The sequence below is a fragment of the Lissotriton helveticus genome, chromosome 3_1 (genome assembly GCF_964261635.1).
Source record: "Lissotriton helveticus chromosome 3_1, aLisHel1.1, whole genome shotgun sequence".
Taxonomy (NCBI): domain Eukaryota; kingdom Metazoa; phylum Chordata; class Amphibia; order Caudata; family Salamandridae; genus Lissotriton; species Lissotriton helveticus.
The window spans coordinates 1,684,006,198-1,684,032,595 of NC_136061.1; the positions used below are offsets into that span (position 1 = coordinate 1,684,006,198).

Here is a 26,398-nt window from a genome sequence, read left to right on the forward strand (position 1 = left end):
TGCCATCTTGCTTGATCACCAATGGAATCATATTACATTTAGTCTGGGCCCCATCTGTCAGACTGCTACCTATGTGCAGGGGGAATCAAACAAACATTTCCCTCCTTACCCCTGCATGTGGGCCTACTTGTTTGAGAATGTGTTCAGGAAGACCCTGCACAGAGCTCCTCATCTCATTTTAATAGATATGCATTAGAGCTTTCAGGTACAAGCATTTCACTCTAGAGTTATTGGGGCATTAAACTGAATTAGGTAGTATCAAATCACAGCAAATGTGCAAAACCAACGATCTATCAGTGAGAAACCTGTCTTTTTTACAAGTTAATCCCCAACTTTTTACACTGAATATTGGCCAAACATTGTTAAAGATTATATGAGCAATATTGCACCTTTAAAAGAACCTACATTCTAAGTTGAAAAAATGTATCACTAAGTACTAAAATGTTTTCTAAAAGAGGGCTCTATATAAATCCCTGAGTGCAGACCACAGAAAGACATTAATGGCTCAGGCACACAGTTTACACCAAGGATGGCTTGATGAGTCATTTTATATTTGAGTCAGTTTCCTAGTGGAATCTCATGAAGCTTCTTACTGCTAGAGGCACATTTGGGAAGACAATGATGTGAGATACCGGCAAAGTGAAATTTCATGAAAAGTTCCTGGACTTTCGTGAAATGTACCAAGAAAAAAAGACACAATTTCGCCCAGCCCAGTGAGATGGGTCATTTCTCACTAGGGTACGGGCGTACAAAATACTGTTAACAAAATATTTGTCACAAATCGTGATCGGTATTTTTATGACCATGTGGAATTTTGCCGAATGGATAAGGTAGGTTGTTTTTATTATTGTCTTGGAAATGTGTTTTTGAATTGATTAATGTAGTTTATGATTTTACTTGAATTCTTTTTTTGTATACTATTGTTATTAGGGGGAGAATTTTGGGGACTCCACATTACTCTTGTAATGCAGAGTTCCAGCCAACTTCCACTAATCGGTGAGTGGCAAAATCTTTTCTCATGCATGGCTCCAGGATGGTAAGGTGGTGAGCACAAGCAGGATTTGGCGTCCCCTTGTGCAATTTCCAGTCACGAGGAGGACCCGTTCGTAGTCAGAAAGATGCTGCTCAAGTAGAAAATCTATTCGAGCAGCAGCAAAATCAACTTGAGAAGCTGTACCCTCTGCCCTGCTGAGTGGTGCTGTTCAGTCTGATTTTTCAGTGTGAAATGCACTCCCAGCGGTAAATCACAGCATGGGCAGCACAATATACCTATTTCTGTCATTGCGCTCCATGCCACTGAAATCAAGTTAGCCTGGCTGATGAGGGATGAAACCCTGAAACCGGCCCCAGGATGCTTGTTTATGGTCCAGAGAGAACCTGGACTGGCAGTTCAGACTGGACTGTTCCCATGAGGAACAGGGTCAAGACTGATTTGTATATGGTAGGGTTTACTATAATGGCATGGGAAGCAAAGAAACCATGAATTTAGGCCCAGACCTCTGTACTGAGGAGAAAGTTTGACATTGATCAGCATTCTGTCCATCAATTGTTATTTTTGCATTTGTCACCCAGAGTAGGACAAGTATGCCCAGACGTGGGTCACGTGCTGTCCAAGCCACTGGAGTCAAGCTAACCTGGCTGATGAGGGATGAAACTCTGAAACTGGTCCTAGGATGTTTGATTCGGGTCCAGGGAGAACCCGGCCTGTCAGTTCCGGCTGCACTGTTCACAAGACTGACTTGCATATGGCTGGGTTTTAACTGGAAAGTGTCTTAACCCCACCTTTTAAACAAGGACCCTTTTCACACAGCGTGAAAGGGGAGGCAAATGGGTGTTGTGGTGTGTGTTCTGCCGCAACACCTATTTGTTTTGAGGCTGTTCCCTATTTACAACGGTGGCGTAAATATGACATAGTGCCAAAAAGAAGATCAGGAAAAAAAGGGAAAACCTGGTCTTACCCTGGTACAAAATGTTTAATTTCTCCTTGTTCTATGTGTGCCGCGTTATGCAGATCCCATAGAAATAGCAAATCGACACTAGTGTATGTTCATGGGCAGGAAGGTTTCCCATCCACCACATGAACAATCATTAAATAATGATGAGTTGCAACTTCTATGTGAGCTGCATGAAGAAGCACACATAGAAATTATAAATCATCATTATGGATTGTTTATGTGCAGGAAGGTGTCACCTTTATGCACAAGAACAATTATTCCCTGCAATGCAGACACCATTGCAAGGGTGCCTGCATTGGCGCCAAGCAGCTAGATTTAACACCAGTGCTGGGGAAACACAGGGATGTGCCACCTTCTTGTCAACACTGTGCATCCCTGCGTTTTTAAACTGATGTAGTGCTGCATTAGTAATTTTGGAGCTACGCCACACTCCTCCAGTTTATTGTAAATATGCCCCATATATTTCACCCAAAATGTAAATTGGTTGCTTGAAGTTGCCATCATATTTCATTTTGATAAATGATGTTTGGAACATAATTATCTATACCAGCTGTGTGCGATCTTAAGCAAACAGCCACAAGTTTAAGATCTGAAAATTCTGATCTTTATTGTAAACCCTACAAATCAAAGGTGCTGAAAAGGTAACTGTTTCTGCTAGCAATCTTAAAGCTATGAACACGTACAATATAAGTGTGCCTTGAATCTATTGTTTATTGACAATTGCGTGTACAGAATAAAACTGAAAACAAGAAACATTAACTATGCTTTGGAACTTTTGAATATACCTGGTCTTGAGACCTTTGTACACGTTCTTCCATTTCCAAGGAAGCCTGCGGGGCACCGGCCGCAAGCATATCCAACATAGGGAAGTTTACGATCAACACACAGCACTCCTGGGAAACAAGGTCTATCTGTGCAGGTAGTGAGTTTTGCTGATATATGACCTAGAAAAGGATGCAAGAGGATTTTCATTATTATTTTGTAATGGAAAGTGTTCTATAAGTAGAGAAGAAAATAAATAAACTCAGCTAAGTTCTACTTTTATTTCTTTTGAAATGTGATTACCATAAAATCTCATGAAATCTTATTTCACCGATCGCCTGAAGGAAAACAACACTTTACATCAGCTGTATTTCATTAGGTATACATTTATTAGGCATCTAATTGCAATATTTCCATTTTGGCAGCCTGGTATTTACTATTAGCAGCATAGAAAGTTTACTCATCAAAAGAGTTAAAAAGTTAACAAAGTGAGCATTTGAATAATTCTATGCTGTTTGATAAGTTTACTTATATTCCTGGGGCCAGATTTACAGAAATGTGACGTGGCACAATGCAGCCAGACAATTTGGAGTGGGCAGGAATGTACCACAGCTACTATCATATGGTGCATTCCTGATCTCTCCCTACACTTGCACCCACAGTGCAGCCTTGTGCCAATGCAAGCACCCGTGCACTATGTTGCAACAGTGCCTGCATTACAGACAGGATTATTTTCTGTGCATGAAGGGACTCCTCCCTTCATGAAAACACACCTTAGAGGTTTTGTCCTCTTTATATGTGTGCTGCAGAAAGTTTTTCTCCTCGTTCCTCCTCCCCTGGGAAGGCATACATTGTTTATGCATTCCCAGGGTTACTTCTCATAGTAAATCTGGAAATGCACCAAAATCTATAGGTTGATGCTTGAAAACACACACACTTCACCCATGGAAAACTTTCCCAGGGCAGAGTAACAAAAGGCAGCGACTCACATTGTGTGATGCAAGGGTGACAGAATCATTTCATGAATCCATCCCCTCATGTTTTGGGAATTAAAACGAGCTTACCATCTTTTCATTATCATACAGCAAGTAGCAATGAGATGTTCAGCAGAGTGCGTTCCAAGTAATTGTTTTGTTGACAAGAAACCTTACTCATCTAGATATAAGAATTTTTGAGCAGATAGTATACATGAATCACAGTAGCTGCAAGAAATCTTAATTTAAATAATTAGCTCAGTTTTATATCTGAAAACAAATGTTAAATGAGAAGGCATCTTTTGATTGAAGAAACTTTGATTGAAGAAACTTTTGTTAAAGGAGCACAGTCTACCAGCAGTATCATAAATGTGTACACTTGTGCCATTCACAACCCTCAGTCTGTTTTTTTGCCATTGCATCAACACCTCATCAGGGGTAGTAAGCACTATATACATTTATTTCACAGGGAATTTAGTTCAGGAGGTGAAGACAACAAGAAACAGAGGAAGACAACCACTGCTCTAGGTTTGCTATCTGTGCTGAGTACAGCTTGCACTAACTTCTAGGAAATAGATGTCAACAACAGTATTATTTTTTTTGTAAATATGTTTTATTGATTTTCCTTGGTATGAAACAGCAAACAGTTATAGTACTTTTGAGACATTCAGTTATACAGTCATTATTGCAGTTCTATCATTACCATTTAAACAGTACAAATTCATTCAACATCCCCCTGCACCTTCCCATGTTGCCTCCTGGTATCGATGTATGATGGTGGCATAGGCAAGATGTGGTCTACTGTTTTTAGGTAATCCTGGGAACCAACAAAGACCTCTATAGGCAGTGGGGGCCTATTCCATTATCAACAGGCATAGTAATTATTGTGGCAGCGGTACCAATAATCCATGAGATAAGTGTCTGCTATTCTAGGAGGTCCAGCTGGTGTTCCCGGTGGAGAGGGACCTGGTTGCGCCAGACTATCCACTAATGTGTCCCAGGCCCTGACCATTTCCACTTAACCCCAGCCTCCTCTAGATTTTCTGAGAAGCACTGCCCCTTTGCAACCAGCCCATCTCACAAGTTCCCTTCACATTACTCCCATCCAGGTCCATTCTGAGCTTTCTAACTGCGGGTAATCTCCAGATTTGTAAGTAGGAATGCCAGGTCCTGAAACCAGCTTTTAGCTTTGTTTTTCTAGCAGTGTGCGGGAACCAGTCCAGAAGGTAATTTTGTGGGGTGCATGGGACCTCCCTTTCAATGATATCAGCAAGCATAGCAGTAATTTCCTTTCAACAGGATGTAAGCATCAAGCAGGACCAGAACATACGCAGAAAGTCTGCTTCCTCCTCTCAACATCCTGGACACCTGGCAGTGAATCACTTAAAAATGTATCAGTTTAATGCAAGTGTTGCTAGAAAGTTTGGGTACCCTTTCCAGTATTTCAGTCCAGTTCTTGTATGCTATGGGGTCACCAAAATCTGCTTACCACTTGGTCCAGAGAGTAGCCAGAGGCAGCATTAATCTATAAAAGCAAGTTACAGCCTTAAATGTCCCAGATGATGTGATAACATACTGGCAGGTCTTATGATCTGGTAGCTCCACCACCCCCGTCCCCTCATCTGTGCTTACGCACCACGTTCGTCACCACTCTGTGTAATAAGAAATGACCTCTAGGCAAATCATGCTCCGTTTGGAATTCTTCAAAGGGAGGTAGTGCCTCAGACCTGAATAAGTCACCCACCATAGATTATCCCGCCACAAACCACTCCACTAATCCCTGCCCGTCCCCACCATGTGGTAGGAAATCTAAGTATGCCATTGGTATATCTGTTGAGTATGGGGTTCTCATGTGAGTCTTAACAATAATATATAATTACACATTTCAACAAAAGTAAAGTCACATAGAAAACCTCTTCTCCCATAAGAGCAACTTAAGGAACTGTAAAGCGAGGAGACAAGAGGAAACATAAAATGCTGTAGGGATTCCACTTAAAATTTCCAGCTTTCAATAGACAAGCACCCTGTCAACCAGTGAGCCTACAAACATCTTCCCAAAATTCGCACTCCAAGAACATCAGGAACAACCCAAAAATCCATGTCATCGTGAGTAAAGTCAAAATATGAAGAAAGAATTTAGCCAAATCAACTTGGAAAAAGCCAAATGTCTTTGGATTATGAACCATTTCTGTTTCACAACATCTACTGCTTGATAGCAGTCAGGACCTTTTTCCTTGCCAAAAGGTTAGGATTTAGATCTGACCAGAACAGTGGCAACTTTTTCTTCGTATTACTGCCAGTTTCTTCAGCTCAATTTCAAGATCCAATACCTAATTTCTGTAGACTCAACTACTATCGCCACCATGCCTCCAACCATAGTTTCAGCCTTTTGCGACCTTGTGTGCATATTAAAGGTCATATTTACCAAGTCACACAAAACGCTGAATTCTAGAAGGAAAAAAGGAGCATGTGCCTTCCTCATCAAGGCAGGAATGGCTTTTTGTGAAACATCTGCAACCTTGATGTGGGCTGACTCAACAGGTTATAAAATACAACAATCTGCCTCTGAGATCACTTCTTTATATTGAAAGGTAATATAGTCATTGATGGAAGCCTCAGCCACAGAGACCTGAACCCCAAGCACTCACACCTTGTACTAGTGGTATCAAAGTATTGCTTCAATTGTAGTACTCTGTCACTGAGGCCTTTCACCACTGTTTCAATGTTGTTAGTCTATGAAGGAAGCTACTCATGTAAGACATTCCTTGATATCAGTACGGTTCTTTCACCACCTCGAGATTTCAATCTATCAGCTTTTGTATAGCATAGCACTGTCAGCCCCAGGCGTATCTGTGGGATGAGGGTGCTGTGTCTATGGCAAAAAGGCAAGTCTTGAGCTTCTTTCTGAAGTCTCCCAGCAAGGGTGCTATTCGGACGTGGAGGGACAGTTATTCCAGTTCTTGGTAACAATGTAGGAGAAGGAGTGCACCCACTGCAGCTGTGATGGATGCAGAGGATGTATGCGAGAGCAAGAGAGGCAGAGCACAGGAGTTTTGCAGGCAGGTGGAAGTACAGTCGATAGTTGATGTAGGATGGTCCTTGGCTGCGTAGATTTTTGTATGTGTGCGAGAGAATCTTGAACTAGAAAATCTTCTGGATGGTTGGCCAGTGGAGGTCTCTGAGGTGAGGAGTGATATGGGGCTCTTTGGGGAGGTCCAGGATGAATCTTGCTTCAGTGTTTGGTTTGGTCTGGGGTCTTTTGAGGAGCTTGGTTGAGATTCCAGCATAGAGAGCATTGCCATATCCAAGGCGGCTGGTGACAAGGGCCTGCATGATGATCTTTCTGGTGTTGATTGGAATCCATCTGAAGATTCTTTAGAGCATTCACTGAGTGTGGAAGCAGGAGGAGGTTACTGCATTGATTTGTCATTTCATGGTCAGTTGGCTGTCAAGGATGATGCTGAGTTGCGTGCATGGTCTGTAAGTGTGAGTGTTGGTTTGAGTTCTGCTGCCCACCAGCTGTGGTCCCATGTAGAAGTGTTCTTCCAGAAGATCAGTACTTTTGTTTTGTCAGAGTTGAGTTTGAGGCAGCTCTCTTTCATCCATTTAGCTAGGTTGGTCATTGCATTGCAGAAATTAGTTTTGGCGTTGGAGGGGTCCTCGGTGTACGAGAGAATAAGTTGAGTGTCACCAGCATAGGAGACTGTACTGAGGTTGTGGGATCTGATGATGTCAGTGAGGGGGGCCATGTAGATGTTGAATAAAGATGGAGCTGAGTTATGAACCATGTCGCATATGATCCATGGGTGTGGAAGTGAAGGGAGGCAGACAGATGCTCTGTGTGCATTCTGAAAGGAAAGAAGCAATCCACATGGGGGAGTTTTGCTGTATGCTGCTGTTGTGAATTCTGTTGATGAGGGTGAGGTGGGAGATGGAGTTGAATGCAGCAGAGAGGTCTTGGAGGATCAGGGCCACAGTTTTTTTGTGGTTGAGGAGGGATATGATGCCGTCTGTGGCAGCAATCAGCCCAGTCTCAGTGCTGAGGTTGACATGGAATATTGATTGAGAGGCATTGAGTAGGTGGTTTAGTTCCAGGTATTCGGTAAGCTTTTGGTTGATAGCTTTCCCTAGTACCTTGGCTGGGAAGGGGAGCAGGGAGATCAGATTGCAATTCATGAGGTTGCATTCTGCCCACCAGCTGTGCTCCCATGTAGAAGTGTTCTTCCAGAAGATCAGTACTTTTGTTTTGTCAGAGTTGAGTTTGAGGCAGCTCTCTTTCATCCATTTAGCTAGATTGGTCATTGCATTGCAGAAATTAGTTTTGGCGTTGGAGGGGTCCTCGGTGTGCGAGAGAATAAGTTGAGTATCATCAGCATAGCAGACTGTACTGAGGTTGTGGGATCTGACGATGTCAGTGAGGGGGGGCCATGTCGATGTTGAATAAAGATGGATCTGAGTTATGAAGCATGTCGCATATGATCCTTGGGTGTGGAGGTGAAGGGAGGCAGACAGATGCTCTGTGTGCATTCTGAAAGGAAAGAAGCAATCCACTTGGGGGAGTTTTGCTGTATGCTGCTGTTGTGAAGTCTGTTGATGAGGGTGAGGTGGGAGATGGAGTTGAATGCAGCAGAGAGGTCGTGGAGGATCAGGGCCACAGTTTTTTTGTGGTTGAGGAGGGTTCTGATGCCGTCTGTGGGAGCAATCAGCCCAGTCTCAGTGCTGAGGTTGACACGGAATATTGATTGAGAGGCATTGAGTAGGTGGTTTAGTTCCAGGTATTCAGTAAGCTTTTGGTTGATAGCTTTGCCTAGTACCTTGGCTGGAAAGGGGAGCAGGGAGATCAGATTGCAATTCATGAGGTTGTATGGGTCGGCAAAGGGCTTCTTCAGGAGGGGTTTGACCGTTGCATGTTTCCTTCCATCTGGGAAGGTTGCTGTGGAGATGAAGCTGTTAAGGATGCTGGTGATTTCTGTGCTTATTGGGTTTGCTCTGAAGTTGACTAGATGGGAGAAACACAGGTCGGAGGGTGCCCCAGAGTAGATGGTAGGCATGATGGATATCATAGTCTTTGTGGTGATCAGAGACCAGGTGGTTATGGTTCGGCTGTTGTTCGCTGGTTGATTGCGGTTGTTGAGGCTGGCAGTGGTGGGATGGGGGGTCGACGTTTTTGTAGATGGTGGCAATGTTGCTGCTTGCTGTGGAAGAAGTCTGTGAAGTTGTTGCAGAGATCTTGGGAGGAGTGGATGGTGTTCTCTGTGGCTGTCGGGTTGGAGATTTTTTTGACAATTTTGAAGAGTTCTTTTGTGTGGTTGGCTGAGGTGTCGAAGCAGTCAGTTTTTGCTGCTCTCTTGGCTTCCTTGATGCAAAGGTGGTAGTTGCTGAGGGCTGCTTTGTAAGTGGATCTGTCAGAGAGGTCCTTAGTGACTTGCCATTGCTTCTCGAGCCTAAAGCAGCGGTGAGTGGTGGTTCTGAGCTCTGAGGAGTACCATCTGGCTTGTTTGGAGGTGTTGTTGGCTTTTGCTGGTTTCAGTGGGGTGATTGTGCCAGCGCATTTGGTGATCCTGTCAGTGAAGTTCTGGATGGCCTGGTCAATGTCTGCTGCAGTTTCAGGTTCAGTGTTACTGAGGGCCTGTGACCACTGGGTCTTGGTTACATTGTCCCAACTTTGGTGGGTGGCTCCGGGGTGCTTGGAAATGGTATGCTGGGTGCCGGAGATGGTAAAGTGGATGATGGCGTAATCGAACAAGGTGAGTTCAGTGAAGTGGGTGAACTTGATTCTGTCGCTGGAGGTGAAGATGGTGTCAAGCGGGTGTACAGCTTTATGCGTGTGTTTAGTGACTAGTTGAGTGAGGCCGATGTAGTTAAGGTTCTCCAGGAGGGAGGTGGGATTGGCATTATTTTTGTTGAAATTGAGATCAACGAGTAGTATGTATTGGAGGGGATTGAGTTGGGTGATGAGGTTGGAGATGGCACCGCAGAAGGCAGGTCAGCGTCCTGGGGGGTCTGTAAGCGATATTGCCTCTTATGATGGTCTTAACATTGGCCTGGAATCAGAAGTTGAGGTGTTCCATGCGAGGCATTGGGGTGTCGATGGTGATATCCTTGAAGATGATGGCTATGCCTCTGCCATGTTTGTTGGTGTGGTCTCTGTGTATCATGTAGCCGTGGGGATGTTGGGTTTTGAGGAAGGGTTGAGCCATGTTTCAGTGATGAAGGCTTCCAGACATAGAAAGTTAGCACAAAATGGTGTAGTTGCACATCAGTCCAAAGGTAAGATTGAAAAATGTTAAAAACCAAGCATGACAGCAACCATAAAACAAAAAGCATCACGCAATGCAATAACGATTAGCATAATGACAGACAGGAAGAATACATTTAGGATATGCCATTTTCTGAGTGCCCCTCTCAGTTGTAGCAAACATCTACTAAGGGAAGCTTCTTTCCCATCAGGAGGCCATTCCAAGGTCAGTTATCTCCTGATGACTCATATAAGCCATACTGATGCTCTGTTGGCCTTAGAGCTTGAGAGTTTGGTATGCAAGTCTTTAGGGAACATCTTTCTCCCCCATCGACACAATTTATGCAAAGGTTCTTGAGCCCCACCACAGTATCTTCAGTAGGTGTTACTTACTACAATTCACTTTCACAACAATGAAGGTCCTTTGGCCGCTCCGGCCTCACACACTGGGGTATAGCCCTATTAGACTGCCATCGCTGGCAATTTTGACCTTTGAATGGCTGCATAGCTCCTAGTTTAGTTAGGAGGTGGGAAGGAATAGTCTCAGTCAATATGCCAGAGCTGTACTCCTATCACAGTACCCGTACAGTTGTGGTAAAGTCCACTTTTTGTAAAGCGCACAATCACCCGTAAGGGTCTCTAGGCGCTGGGGGCCGTCGGGAATATTAAGCGAGCTATTGCCCAGAGTCACATGGTGCTGGGCTGACCTGCCGCCGGAGCCGGGGATCGAACCGAAGTCCCCAGATTCCAGCGTCAGTTGCCCTGGCCGCGGCGCCACACCTCTCTCTCCTCTCCCTCACAGTGCCCTAGTGTATACTCCAATGTTCACCAGCACTGCATACTCTGCAGCAGTACCACAGCATCTGCATGAGCACATTTAGATGAGTAAATAATGGCCTGATGAGTCACTTGGGAGCAGCTAACCCTACCACAGGGGAACTCGTTTTGATAAAAAACCTAAAACATATAAATATAAAATGGGTTAACATTACCCGCAGTGCTGGTCATACAGACAGATAAGATAAAAATGACCTGTCAGAAAGTTTGATATTAATTTTGGGAGGGGCACCCACACCAACCTTATACACACATCCTGATTAGGCTGAAACTCAGTTGTGGCACAATCTGTAGGTAAATCCTCACAGAAGTATTTGTCAAGTGCAAGCAGTACCAACAATTTTAAAGTCAAGAAAACATCATAATAAAATCCACAAATAAAAATTGAAAAAGATTGTAAAATGAAATGAACAGAATGACACACCATCATTAAAAATTAGAATGGGAAATAGGAGATACACGTTTTTAAATGAAGGCAAAAAAGCCTAGAAAAGATGAATTATCATTATGAAGTTGCCTGAGACCTGGGAATGATTTTTGGGTGACTGTGATGGATTGTATGTCTAGTAAGCCAAGTGTGTCACTGAGCTCATAAGTTTTACCTTGGGACTTTGGACCTGATGTTTACCCTGGTGGAAACCAAATTATTCATGAAGGTGGTGGAGGTCATCTCCTCTGCAGACCCAGCTGGACCGCCATCCACCAAATTATGAGACCACTGCCAGCTCTGCTTTGAACTCTGTGCTTTCGGAGGCTCCTCTGAAGGCACTGAAAGTTTGGTGTGCGGACGCCATTTGATAGGTGGATAAGCAGCAAACTTTTTGTTTTCACAAAAAAGCAGGAGTTAGTTTCTGAAAAAAATATTAACCCTTTTACGAAGTGGGATAGTAGTTTGAGTGGATGGTAGTCAACCACAAGTAATAATGTCACAATTCTTGGTAGGTCCAATAAAAGTTTTAGTAATTTAAACCTGAGATACTGGTAGTTATCGCTTTGAGCAGACAGGCTTAACATGTGATGTGTTTATTTGACGATATCAAAACAGTCAATAAGTCAAAAACACAACGTAATAAACATCACTCCAATTTATAAAAATAAAGAATAATGTAAGAATTTAATGTACACAATGAGACCAAAAAAACAAACATCCAATAAGGGAAACCAGTGATATGAATGTTTTATTAAAAATAGCACCAAACAGTGTTAATCTCTACTGCAGTCATCTAATTGGGCTTGACTGGGACATAGGCTCGATTTAAGGGTGAATGGAGTCTGGTTCGGATAAGGAAACTGGGTTCATCCTGGTCACAAGTTTCACCTTCTGACTTTGACTATGAACTTGAACTGAAAAATCCTATTGTGGCAAGGTTTCTGGCTGTGACCGAGAAAGCCTCCACAATGCAGGGTAACCGTCAGACGAGATCAGGGTGAAGCCATTGAAATTTAATGGGAATGCTTTGAGTGGGAGGAATTCCAACAGTGCCCAAATAAGGTTCCTGACAGCCTGGATACTTTTGGCACCTTCTACAGTTGGTCTCAGTCATTGTTTGGAGCTTGGATTCCTTCAGCAGGGCAAAACTGCAAGCTATAGCTAACATGTGCTCCACAGGGCCCATAGCCCTTCCATGACGTCCTGCTAAAACAAAATTGTTGCTGTGGAAACCACCTGAGCAACTTGATTTTTTGACTCAGTGACAACGCTCCTTCAATAAATTGACTTGCCAGATTTATCCCATTAATCCAATGGTCTTTGGAGTCAAAACTGTTTCAATTGTTGAGTTTTTCAGGATATTAGGAGTAATGCACTTCGACAGAGCCAATGGATCCAGGACTTCAGGAATAGCACTTTGATGTCAAGACACACTACAGTATACACCATCAACAGGGAGCAGGGAAGATCCAGGTGGAGCTGGTCAGCTGCACTATGCAGGAAAAGAGCTTCTAGCAGCTTGTTGTGTCCCTGTAGCTTAACATCATTTTAGTCAACTGACACATAGATTCCACTTCTTTGACTGGGTACAAGTGGGAGCAGGACCAGTATTTTAGGTGTGGTACTTTTTCTGTCTTCAACATGGCCAGTAGTATTCTGAAGTGGGTGCCCAGGGACGCCATATTTATGCCTGGTAGTAGCATATGGGTGGGAATAATTCAAGGCCCCTGCCCAATGAGTAGGCAAAATGTTCCCAGGGGCAACCCTACCCACCTTTGCAGCAGTTCCTGTGTGCCTTAATATAAATAATCCCACAGAGCCCCAGAACCTAAAATCAAAGATGACAACCTTCCTTCCCCTGCGCAGAGCTTTTGGGCCCACCTCTGAAGTATAGCCAGGGAAATTAGTTACCCCTCCTTTGCGCTCTCCACAAACTAATTTTAGGGGCAAGTCCTATACCACTGGGAATCGTTTTTGGTTCATTAGGTAGACACACCCACATGTCAGGTAAAATGTGTCTATGGGAGAAAGGTCTCTTTGAAGTTAGTCATATTCCCTGGGCACAGCCATTGATGGTCCTCCTGCCTCATACCTCATCAAGGGTGCTTTTTTGGGTCCTGAGTGACGTTTGGAAGTTTGTGCAAATGGGCTTCCAGAGGTTTTAGGCAGGGAAAAGCAAACTTTCTAAAACTACCTTTTCTAAAATGTTTATTACAATTCTGACTATACTGATGAATTGGTCTTGTAATAAATATTTTAGAAAGTCCAAGAAAAACCTTGTAGCTTTATTTTGCAAAACGATAACAGCATTGAATATAATATTGCATCCCAATGCTTTCTATAGTACAACTAACCCTTCTACAGTGAAAATATGGGGATGTTTCTCTAGAGGAACATTTTTAACATGTACCCTGCTTTATGGACATCAAAGCCAACTTAGGGATGATATTAATATTTAAAAGGAGGGTTTAAGTTTGTCAAAAGGGGTCAAATTGGCATGCCTTATTTGAAGTTTTAAAAACTGCACAATCAAGCTGCGGTGGTAGACCTGCAGTCATGTTTGCACTGTCACTGTAATGGGTGGTACAACTGGTGCTGCAGTCCAATAGTGACAATAAACTTACAGGCCCTGGATACACTTTGTACCATTAACTAGGCATGTATAGGTAATTTAAATATGCCAAGGAGAATTATAAGATTTTTAAAAATAGTGATGTTTCATAATACATAGACTGGCTCTTGGTTATCAAAGTCCCAGTGCATAGAGTCACAAAACCAGCAGCATCAGTGCAAAACAAAAATCAGGATGATCATTCAAAAAGAAGAATTTTGCTATATCCCCCATAGCCTGAGAGTTTTCATGGCTGCCAGGTTTTTCTTTGTAGTGGCAGACAGAAACAAGTACATCAGACCATCCCCTTTAAATAGGTCAGCTGATCTAATGTCCTTTTTTTCTGATGGTCCATACTCAATCCATTGACTGGAGTAATGTTTTACTTAACATAGCCAGAGGGGATATTTCATTCAGAAAATTGATGGTCTGCAGAACACAGAATAAAAGGGACAAGCTGAGGGTTAGGAAGACTATAGTCTTCTTTTGAAGGTCAGAGAATTTTAGTTTGTGAGGGACACTTGAAGACAGATAGGTCATTGTTGATCTCCCAATGAAGTTGTTGGTTTTGGAATAAAAAACACCAAGCAGAGCAAAGCTAGATTTTATAGCTGCTCAGTTCACTTTTCTACTGTGATAAGTTTGCTTTCCCACCGATGACAAGGTATTACCTTCAATATTTAGGCATGATTGGTCTTGTAAATATCCAGGACTTTGCAAAACTGAAAACCTTTGCTTTAATGTCCCCATAGCTGTTTTTCAGTATGGCAGAAAGCTCACCGGGTGGCATAAACCTAGTAATCTTGCCTGCAAAATGTGCAATCTCCATGCACAAGTCTCAGCACTTTATCTTGGTCTCTTAGAGGTGTAAAAAACAAATAAGGGCCTGATTTACAGTTTGGTAGGCAAGGTTACTCTATCGCAATTGTGACTGTTATCCTGTCTGCCTTATTATAAGTGCATTATATGCTGTGGCACTTGCAACAAGGCAGACAGGATAGCTGTCACATTTGTGATGGAGTAACCCATCTACTAAATTCAACCGGTAAATTCTTAATCAGGCACTAAGCCTCACTTCTCTCCTCCAGCTCAGAAAGCTCCTTTTGATCAATCCTGCATCCCTGAGGTTCTCAAAGCATAGTAACCTGGACACCAGGACTCTCTCCAGCGGGGTTAAATTCTTGGTAGGCAGCTGAGTCTTGTTGAAGTATGCAGTTCCTGTTTGTGTCCCTGGAAGAGCCAAACAGGAGGTCACTCACTTGACCCTTGGAGAGCAGGTCTAGTCCCTGGATGCTAGCAGGATGTAGGGGTCTTTGAATTGTCTTCTTCCAACAGTCATGAACAGTCTTCTGCCTTCAAGATGTTTTATTCCCTATTTCCAACAACATTCTGAAGAGGCCAGTTGACCTCTCCTATTCACTTGCTGATCGAGGAATGTTCAAGCCACAAACCTGACTATTATATTGAATTCTCCACTTACTTTTTTAGCACTTCCTCTTTGGATGTCTGCAAAAAGTCCAAGAAGCCCAAAACCCCAAGATGACAGTTTCCTTTAGTGGAAGAGACTCTACCCCCTCCTTTTCCACCCCCCTTTGGCAGGGCACAAACTAGTTTACCATGAGGGCAGGGATAGAGCCAGAAAGTCTAGGCTGAAGAGTGTCCTGGGAATTAACAGGAGCAGTTCCTGTCAGACCCATTTGTCATCACCAAACCAAAATCAAAAGTTCTAAAGATGTCTGATTCCCACTAAGCTATGTTGATAACAAGCTATTATTATCACGGTGCAGGAGTGTTAACAGACAGCCAGGAATGTGCATTGGGCCTACGGCGTATGGCTAAGAGGGACAATTTTCATACCAAATGCAGTGTTTTAGCCTTTTGGCCTCTTCAAGGACAAAAGATTTAACCTGCTCCTGTCATCCGTGCCTCCTGACAAATTCATGTCCCTGTGATTTCTCGGCTATTCACACTCACTCATATATGCTAGACACATTTTCTCCAATAGTCACTAAAACAATTAGAAAATTCAAATCTTTATTCTCTGGATATCTACTAGAAGTTTGTCCCATCAGATACCTGAAATGTTGGACACCTTTAATTGCCCCAACTCACCACACCATACAATCTCTCTATTGTTCATGGTTATGTCCCTATAACTTGGAAGCCACACTTTATAGTTCCCTTATTTAACGAACTATTTTGCTAGAATCTTTAGTTTTTGCTAACTACTAGTCCATTTCCTCATATCAGCAGTTTCAAAAATTGTCGACGCTTTTGTCAGTTCACAGCCGTTTTCAGACATACATTTCACAACTCTCTGGATTACCATCAATCAGGCCTTTGCCGCTCTGGAAATGAAGCAGTGATGATGCAGCTGTGTCTTTCTGCAGTGACTGTCACAGTCTCTCACTCCATTCTATGTTCTCATTTAAAGGAGGCATTGGTGGAGGGAAATTCCCTAAACTGTTTTTTTCCGTTATTTCTGAACATACTCATGTAGTTCTCCTTACATCCACTTAAGTCCAAATACAAGAAAATGTACTGTTGGGTCTATCAGTGTTCCGTTCCTAGCCCAACAAATTTTAATCATTGTGTTGCACCCCTTGTATCTTTGACAAATTCCTTTAGTATTACTTGTTTGTATGCGATGACGCACAACTTTTTTTGAGACAGGATGGAGACACTAATATTCTCCAGTCCAGGATAGGAACTGTATGTCATCTATTCCTTGTTGATGGATGGATAATAATTCTCTTTACTCTAAGTCATCAAAAACTGAAATAGTATTCTTTGGTACTTCTCTCTGGAATATAAATTGGTGGCCTTTCACATGTGGGATATGCCCTCCCTATCATCAGCCTGAAATTTGGGGGGCATCATTGTCTCTAGCGTCACATGCCAGCTCCCTATAATATTGCATTTTGTTTTATTATTCCTTTTCTTGTCATGTATCTTTCACCTGTCCTGTATATGTTTGAGTAGCACCATGGTAATAGAACCTGGTGGGAGGACTCTTTATGTTGTTACTGTCAGTTGTACCTGACACAGCCTGCTGGATGGATGGGACCATTTGTTATTCCATTAAACTTCATCTTTGACAATACTTTAAAGCATTGATTCTACCTTTAACTTGATTTTTACACTGGCAACGAGCTGTGGAGCGAATATTTGCGCATCAAGATAGAAAAGAACACTTTTTGGTCCCAACAGCTTAAAAAAAAAATTCACAAGCCTTTGCCACTCTCTGCTTGTCAAAAGACTTCAACCTTCACGTAAGTAATTTTTTATATACATTTTCGCTTCTTTTACAACTCTGCTCAATCTTCTAAAGAACTCCACCAACATCTCTTCCTGGTCTTTGAACTATGAGGTCTAGTGTGAGTTTAAACATCTAAAGCATTCGCCGCCTGCCTCACCTCTTTTGGTTGGGAGGTTTCAGTGTTGGTTGTGTTTATTTTGAAGTTTATAACATTAGTCAGCTAACACCATGCCCTTTGCTTTCTGAGTTTGGGAGGTTTGACTGTGTTTTATGCAATTTAAATTCCTTGAGCATTTGCTGCACGCCTCTGTGGTTTGTGATGCTCCAGTGCAGGCTCTGTTTCATCTCCAAGTTTCTAACACTTGGTTGGTTTTTTTTTATTTATTTTTGAGAAATACATGAAACGGTTGGTATGAGTCATTCCGATACAATACACTTGTTAATTAATACCTCACCCTTTTGCTTCCAGGGTTGGGAGGTTTGTCTGTGATTGATACCTTGCTTAAAGGAAACTTTAAGCTGTCTTTCATGCCAAGGAGAAACGTTTGTTTAACTTCATAACCTTGAACTTTTATCAATAGAGGGTTTGGGGCCTGTTTATTTACTTTCTGGCGTGTTGCTATAGTATGCGCCTGTGAAATACCATTAATTGACTGGCTGTTACAGAGTGGATGCCCATACACGCGTCTTTGTTTTCATTCAAACGGGATGCACAAAACACGTTTGTATTCAAACGCTAACGAAAGCTCACCCGCAGATCTCGCTCTATGGATTCGCCTCTCATTCCGTTGTTGATCTCTGACGCCTGAGTCAAGCTTGACAATCTCCTGCTTCAAGCTACGTTCCTACGGTGACGTCTCTGAGTACGTATTAGAGTTCTTTCTTCAAAATGCTATGTTGCGCATTTGGTTTTGAATGCGTAACATGACAGACATTTTATTTTCTGGAGTGTGTTAAATTGGCTCATCTGGAATCTTTCATCCTCGGAAATGAATACTTTTGTTTGATCTTCGTTTTCACTGCACGTTTTGACTGTGGTGGCCACTATCATCTTTCAAGGCACAAGTAAACATGTTTGTTTGTTTTTTTTGAATTTCATTAAGTAAGGAAGTGACTGCATATTTTTAACATTTTCATTGTGACAAAAAACATTTAGTTTTTCTTCTCTCAACCTTTATTGATTAATATATGTGTTCTCATGCCACCTAATATTTGCTTGAAAAGTATATTTATATATGTTGGAGTTGTTGTGTTTGTGGCATGGTAATCATTTACTGGCACATGACTTATTGAACTACTTTAAACTCTGGCTCACTTCAATTTTACTTTAGGTGAATAGTGTAAAAAAAACCTTCATGCTTTTACCATGCAAAAGTTGACAACTCCTCCATTTATCCTTTCATCTCCTGGTGATCCGCCAATTGAGTGGCAAAAGTGGAAAAAGGTTTTCAAAAGATATGCAAAAGTATGTGGTATAAACCTCAGCGCAGAATGAAGAACCACTCTCTTTCTGCATTGCCTAGGGTCACAAGGGCAAGAATTTTTTTGAACATCTGCCTGAAATTGATGACAAGAGTTTAAATGAATATGAGGTATGCATATTGAAATTAGACAAACAATATTTACCGAAGGTTAGCACCATCCTTGATCATTTTGGTCACAGAACATAAAACGATGGAGAACCTGTTGAGAATTATGTCACTTCTTTGAGAAAATTGGCATCCTTATGTAAGTTTGGGGCTTTACTTGATGAGAGGATAAGGGACCATTTTATGTTAGGTTGTAAATGTTGAGAAGGTCAGAAGTGATTCATGGCAGAAAGATGAACCATCTCTTGACGAGGTTCTTACCATTTCAAAACTGATTGAGCATTCTTTAAAATGTGTAGATATCATATCAAAACGTGAAACGAAAGAAGGCAGTGCCTGCTGGTGAAAGGGAGCTTGAAGGAAAAAAGTATAAAAAAAGGTATCCAGTTGAAATCACAAATGAACTAAAAATGGTGAAGGTCATTTAGCCAATGATAAGAAATGCCCAGTGCTTAAGAGTACTTGTTCTTACTGTAAATAGACAGGACACTTTACCACTGCATGTAAGGCCAAGAAAAACAAAGGTAAAGTTTATGTAATCGCTGATGACATTGACAGTGATGTCTGCTCGGAATTTGATTGTGGACAAATTGTGTCAAGAGTTTATGATAACCACAAAAAGGGTCTCTTGGATGATATATTAGTTGAAGGTAAAACCATGAAAGTTCTTTTAGGATTCTTTTGGGTTACTTTTCTGGGTTGATTGAATACAATGGAAGGTTTTCAACAGGTAAGATTTATGTCTTGCATAAAGGTGACAGCATTTTGAGCTGGTTTCATCAGACAGACCTGGGAGTGATGCTAGATCCAAATAATGATTCCCCATTTAAAAATAAATAAATTCTGGTGAGTGCTATTTCTACACAGAATTCTGAATATGATTTCAATACCTTTCTCAAAGATCAATTTCCCAGCGTTTTTAGGGACGAGTTAGTTTGCTTAAGAGGATAAATCCACAAAATGAGATTGATTTCTGGGGCTTTACCAATAGCTGGAAAAGTATGTTGTGTCCCCATCTCGGTGAGAGATGAAATACAATGAGAGTTAGAGAAACTTAAAGCTGAGGGAATTATTGAGGAAGTGGAAGGGACCCAGTGGTTAGCGCCAGTTGTAGCCACTAAGAAATCCAACGGGAATCTTCGCTTATGCATTGACTTGAGAGAGCTCAACAAAGAGGTCATTGTTGACAAATATGCCCTCCCTAAAATTTCAGATATGCTTATGTTATTTCAAGGAGCCAAGGTCTTTTCCACCGTTGATCTTAAGTCAGCGTACCACCAGATAATGCTTGATGACGATTCCAAAGACATTACTGCTTTCATCACCGCCTTTGGCACTTATAGGTTTATAAGATTACCCTTTGGCTTGGTGTCAGCAGCATCGGTGTTTCAGAGAGTTCTGGAGACAGTTTTAAAAGGTCTTTTGGGTGTCAAAATACACCAAGATGATGTACTTATTTATGGGAGGAATGAGGAAGAACATGATGAGAGATTTAGGGAAGTTATTGGGAGATTTAACCCCTTCGATGCTCAGGTATACCTATAGGGTGCCCATGACGAGCTGAGCTCGTCATGACCACACCCATTAACATTATGGCCCAGCACAGCAGAGGATCCTCAAGAGCAGCCAAGGTGTTAAAAATAACAATCTTACTTTCAGGTTAGATAAATGCAAGTTCAAGAGATCCTCAATTGATTATTTAGGACACACCATTTCAGGTCAAGGTGTTGAACCCAAAAGTGGGTTAGTAAACACAATACAAAGTTTAGCTTCACCCACCAACAAGGAGGAACTTATGAAATTCCTTGGGATGGCTGAGTACTACAGCAAATTTATAAAAGGGGTTTGCTGAGAAGTGTGTAAATACACGTAAGCTTTTATGTAAAGGTGTGGATTTTGTCTGGTCTGATGTGTGTGAAGATAAGTTTAAAGAAGTTAAAGCAATGCTCAAAAGGACTCCCAAGTTGAAGAGTATTTATCCATCTAAGAAGTCAGTTCTCATCACTGATGCCAGTATGAAAGGTCTAGGAGCAGCTCTGCAGCAAAAAGATGGAGATACTGAAAATGTGATTTTATTTCTTTCACAAACCCTTAGAGGGGCTGAGTTGCGATATCCTGTAATAGAAAGAGAGGCCCTTGCTGTACACTGGGCCATGAAGAAACTCAAGCATCTCTTGTGGGGTTTGACATTTGTTGTTCGGACGGATCACAAACCTTTATGTCAGGTTTTTAACAAGAAAGGTATTGATGCCATTTTAGGTAGAAGTTCCAAGTGGGTGGTGGAACTCTAAGGGTATGATTTTGAAGTTGCGTACATTCCAGGAAGTAAGAATAGCATAGCCAATGCAATGTCTAGACTCGTGCCACATGATGAAAGTGATTCTGTTCCTGATGAGGACAAATTCATTGAATGGGTTTGTAATATTGATAGTGATGGCATGAAGGAAAGCAGATGGCGTGAAGAGTGTCTTGAGCTAGCTTCATTACTTAAGGATGGATGGGACAGTAATGTTAAAGGAGATTGTGCCAAATATTGGCATGTGAAGGATGAGTTGTATTTCAAGGAACCAGATTGATTCCGCCTGTCATCTTTCGTCAAGAACTTATAAATCCAGCCCATCAAGGACATCAAGGTATGTCTAAAACAAAAGAAAGAATCAGACTTAGCTACTGGTGGCCAGGTTTTGACCATAGGTTGAGCGTCATGTAAGAGATTGTATACCATGTTGCATGAGTGAAAAATGTCTTAAACCCAGAGTTTAACCTATGGTCATCGGGGAGCGTCTTAAAGGGCCGTGGTAAGAATTAGCATTTGACATTTTGGGGACAATACAAGGTAAAGTTTGCGAAAGTTATGTATTAGTGTTCATAGATGTGTATTCCAGGTGGCCAGAAATTAAAGTCACTAGAAGTATTGATACTAAACAAATCATCTCGTTTCCCAGGGAGGTATTTAGAAGGGACGGCTTGCCTGGAGTCATCCTGACAGACAATGGTACTTAATTGGTCTCCAAAGAGATGGGAGAATTTCTTCTTAAGTGTTCCATCAGACACAAACTGTATGCACTATATCATCCCGAGACCAATGGTAGGGTGGAACGCTTCAAACATGTATTGAAAGAGACAATTGCCATGACCAAACAAGATAGTATGGACTGGAAAGAGGAAATCTTGAAAAAGGTGGAAATTGACAGGAACTCTCCTCATGCCTCCACTGGGCGCACAGGGGTAGAAGTGCCAAAACAATGAATGCACCTTTCTGGGTTAATGAGGCTATTTCTAAGCTCGTTTGACGACAACTGGAAACTGAAGAAGGATGGTAGGATAAATGCGCTCAAATTGTTCTTTGATCTCAGAAAAGCTGTCAAGTTCAGTCCAGTTAAAGTGGGTGATTATGTTATGATTAGAGCTCCTTTTGGTAAGAAAGCGTCGAGCTTGTTTAAAAAACCACACAAGGTCATTAAAATGTTAACCAATGCCATACAAAGTGAGTATTCCCGCATTTGGAATCTTAACAGAGTGGTCGTCATCAAGAACAGTAAGTTAATAGCCAATGAGGGTGTTAGTAAATCTTTGATCTCGTCATCTTCAGGTTGCACCAAATCATCTACAGTTGATGGTGAAAAGAACGTGAGAAGTCAAAGAGAGAGAAGGTTTGTCAGACAGCCATCCAAATTTAAAGACTTTGTGATGATGTAGTTAAGTTTATTTGCCATCCCAAAGGGAAAGTATTGCACTTTGTATTATTATTCATTTTCTTGTCATGTAACTTACACCTGTCATGTATATGTTTGAGTAGCACCATGGTAATAGAACCTGGTGTGAGGACTCTGTATGTTGTTACTGTCAGTTGTACCTGACACAGCCTGCTGGATGGACGGGACCATTTGTTATTCCATTAAACTCCATTCTTGACCATACCTTAAAGCATTGTTTCTACCTATTAATTGAATTTTACACTGCCCATCAACAAACTCTACTCTATATGTTTTTTTCTTTTTCAAATTTATTTGTGTTTTTCCTCCTCATAATTATAAACCTGTGGTTTAGGCTACCATTACAGCCCAGCTGAACTATCGTATTATTTTTTCTCGGTCTAACTACCTCATTCAATGACTGCAAATCACTCAGAATGTGGTTGTCTGCTTGATTTTGAACATCACAGGTACATGGATATTTCTAGCCATCTATTTTTTTATTCATTGACTGCCCACAAAACAAGATGTATATTCAAAGAGCTTTGTTTTTGTCATTGTGCACTACATCAAGTTAGAACTCCTTACACCCTGTGCCTTTCCTCATGTTAAAATGCCTCTCATGATCAGTACTCCATGGTCAGCTAATCTCATTTGTATTCCTCTCATCCAATTTACCTGATAAGGTACCAGATCTTTCACTTACCTCATCTCCAAGGCAGAAAATGCTCTTTCTTAGGGTCTCAAAGAAATTCAATTTTTTCTACTTTGCTTCAGCAACTAAAACATATCTATTTACCATATAGATGACTTCTTTTGTTCCTAAGTACTGCTGCCCAATCTTTCAGCATGTGCCTTAGAAATGGCAAACTAAATCAATCAAGCAGGTTGTGATCCATTTTTCTCTCAGGCAGCACAAAGTTCACTTTTAAGAAGTTAGGTTTCAATAAAGGAGAGGGGGGAGGAGTTGGCCTTAAGGCTAGGGCCTTGAATCTGGGGAACTGGGTTCGAGTCTCAGCAATGACGCTGAACATCCTGTGATTCTGATCAACTCACTTAATCTCCCCATGCCCAACCAAAATGAATGGTCCTCATGTAAAGCGCTCTGATACCCGATTTGGGTCAAGTTTACGTTATATTTTACTTTTTCTTTTTTTTTTTACGTCATCCAAAAAATATTTTCAACATTGGATTATATTTTCTAAACTATGTAAAAAGAATGAATCACTTTTCTCATATGTTCGTATCATAGGCGGATATGTAAAACACTGACTTTATTTACTTCTAGGTATGTTTTTGGACAATCATACCATACCTCACCAAACAACTTCTGGACCATTGTTCACTGTGATGGCACACTGTTCACAATGTGGGTTATGTCCATTTTTTATATCTTAGGTAGTCAGTCAGTTGGGCTTGCAGGACACTCTTTTGGGTGACATGCTTAGTGCATCAAAATAGATGGACACTTAACCCTGCCAAGTGTCACTGCAGGGTTTTTAAACCACATCTCAGCCAGATGGCACCAATAGCTGTCTGTCCTATATGTCGGTATTTGTATACACTGCAGCTCGAGGAGGACATTTAAGTTCCATGCCATTGATGCATTTGATGAGCATTTACTGCGGATTTACAGCGAAGAATATAGACCAATAGGGTCAAGCAAATATTCATATTACCAAATTAGAGTCAGAATACACACATCAGGACACTGAATGGCACTAATATTAGAAAAAATCGGGTCCAGGAAAATATGACTAATATGGGATTATTATAAAGGGAAGGTGACTTTACCACTATATTTTAGAATATTTTAAAAACAAAGCAACTCAAATTTCTGCATTTTGCCCATATTCACTATTGTTGTGTAGGGGCATTATATTAAAACATTTTACCAAAGCAATAACAAAAATGATTAAGCACAGTTACTTAATTAAAATCATCCATTTGAGCAAAGCTTCGCTGGTCACCTTAAAGCTTTCCAAGGTTCTGCAAAAACATCATAGTAAGGAAATGTCGTTACCTCAAGGGGGAATTGTATCACACTTGATAGAAAGAAAAAGGGGGCAGTCGCATAGTAAGTAGCCTAGCTGAGCTCAGTCTGTCTATTCTCAGAGCATGTACGCTGTACGCCCTTGAGAACAATTAGCTTTAATGAAGAAACCACTGAACTGCAGGGAGTGACTCTTAGGAGAGCTACCGTACTAAAATTCAATTAAAATCGGCTTTCTAATGTACACTCAGACTAGCACAGTTCTATGATAAAACTGTGCAAAATGCTAAACAACATGTGCACCTATTATGGTGAAGAATTAATGTCAACGTGAGATTCTTAGAGCCTTCGAGGGGATTGAAAGTGGCTTCTCAGGAGCTCTCAGGGTAGTGTACTGTGCTGAGGGAGCCCCTGGAGCATACGCCCCCCCGTTCCTGACTCCGAGGCATGGCCTGTCGTGGCCCAGTCCGCTATTAAATGGGCAGCTAGGAAAGAGCAGGGTCGTAAACTTGAGATTGAAATTGTGAATACCTTTGGGGACGTAGCTGTCGGGACCAGAGAAACCATGTGGTGGTTGGCTGAGTAAGAACAGTGTCCTGAAAATATGGATGCAATTGTGCCTGAGTTTAATGCACTAGCACAGGGACATGCAGTGTTGGCATATTATGATGCGCTTCATGTTTTACAGAGCAATGCTGCGATAAGGAGCTAAACAACACGTGAAACAGAATGTAATGCACTTATATTAATCGTCTTATTTAAGACATGAATTGCAGAATGTCAGGGTCCTGAACAGATATTGGGTTGATGCCAATAATATGCAACGAGGAATGCAAGGAAAATGGTGCCTCCATCAACTGTTACAACATCCCTGCATATGAAGTGTAACCTATGTATTAATTGCCCAGCTGGGCTGGTTTATCCTCTACACTGCAGGGCGGCAGCTTGCTTCTCTTTGGGGTCTATTAGAGTTTGGAGGTCTGCTGTTCAACCAGTTTCTGAGGATGGGAAAACAATCAGATGCAGAGAAAGCTGCTGTTTGACAGAAGACCAGGGTCTATTTGAGCGGAAAAACAGCCATGAGAGAAGAGCCTTGTTTCAAGATGGTCCATGACTTCACAGTTTAACACCTTCGCTGCGGCGGATATTTCACCGCAGCGCAAAGGGGGCAGGGGGGGGGCACGGCGCGCCCATGCTGGTGACGGAACCACTCCGTCACCAGCCTCGGTTGAGCTGTGCACATGACGAGCGGTTCGATCATGGCCCCGCCCGCTCAATAGAACGCACCGCGCAGGCGCGAAATCAGCGGCGCACAGGCGCGTCGAGCGGGCCATGACGGAACCGCTCCGTCATCAGCACAGTGCTACCGCAGCTGATGACGTAGCAGTTCCGTCATCAGCGCGGAAGGGGTTAAGGAAATTAAACTTTGGGGAATATTTGCAATAGAAGTGGTGGAACACTGCAAAAGGCCTCCTTGGCTTAACGCCACTTCTGAAATGCAGGGCTGCACCATATTTACAACAATATGGTGCAGCCCTGCAATTCCCCCTGCACTGGTGCTAAATTTAGCTGCTTAGTGCCGATGCAAGCACCCTTGCACCATAGTTCAAGGATGTCTGCTTTGCAGGGGAAGATTGTTTATGTACATGAATGTGTCCCTTCCTGCACATAAACAATCTTTAAATGGTGTTTTGTAACTTCTAAGTGTGCTGAATAATGCAGCACACATAGAAGTTGCAAAACGTCATTTTTGTGAATGATTGCTTATGTCCAAGAAAGGACACCTTCCTGCACATAAACAATCAATGGCATTTTGCTGTTTCCATGTGTGCTGCACAATGCAGTAGACATGGAATCCGTAAAAATGAGGAGAAATTAAACATGTCTCCTCATTGCGCAAGGGTAAGACCATGTTATCACTGGTCTTAATTTTGGCACTGCCTCAATTTACGCCACCCTTGTATATATGGGGCAGCGTCAAAATCAATGGGTGTTGCAGTGGAATGCCCACCAGCCCCTTTTCACACTAATTGTAGCGTGAAAGGGGGTCTCATA

The 26,398-nt window shown here is 42.0% G+C and overlaps 1 protein-coding gene across 1 annotated transcript in view; it reads right to left on the reverse strand.

Moving 5' to 3' along the window:
* Nucleotides 1-26,398, reverse strand: part of LOC144824296 (uncharacterized) — a 718,699-nt gene that overhangs the window by 473,197 nt on the left and 219,104 nt on the right. The window contains exon 4 of the mRNA XM_078683421.1: nt 2,741-2,899. Within this exon, the coding sequence (XP_078539547.1) occupies nt 2,741-2,899 (159 nt within the window). The remainder of the gene's footprint in view (nt 1-2,740; nt 2,900-26,398) is intronic.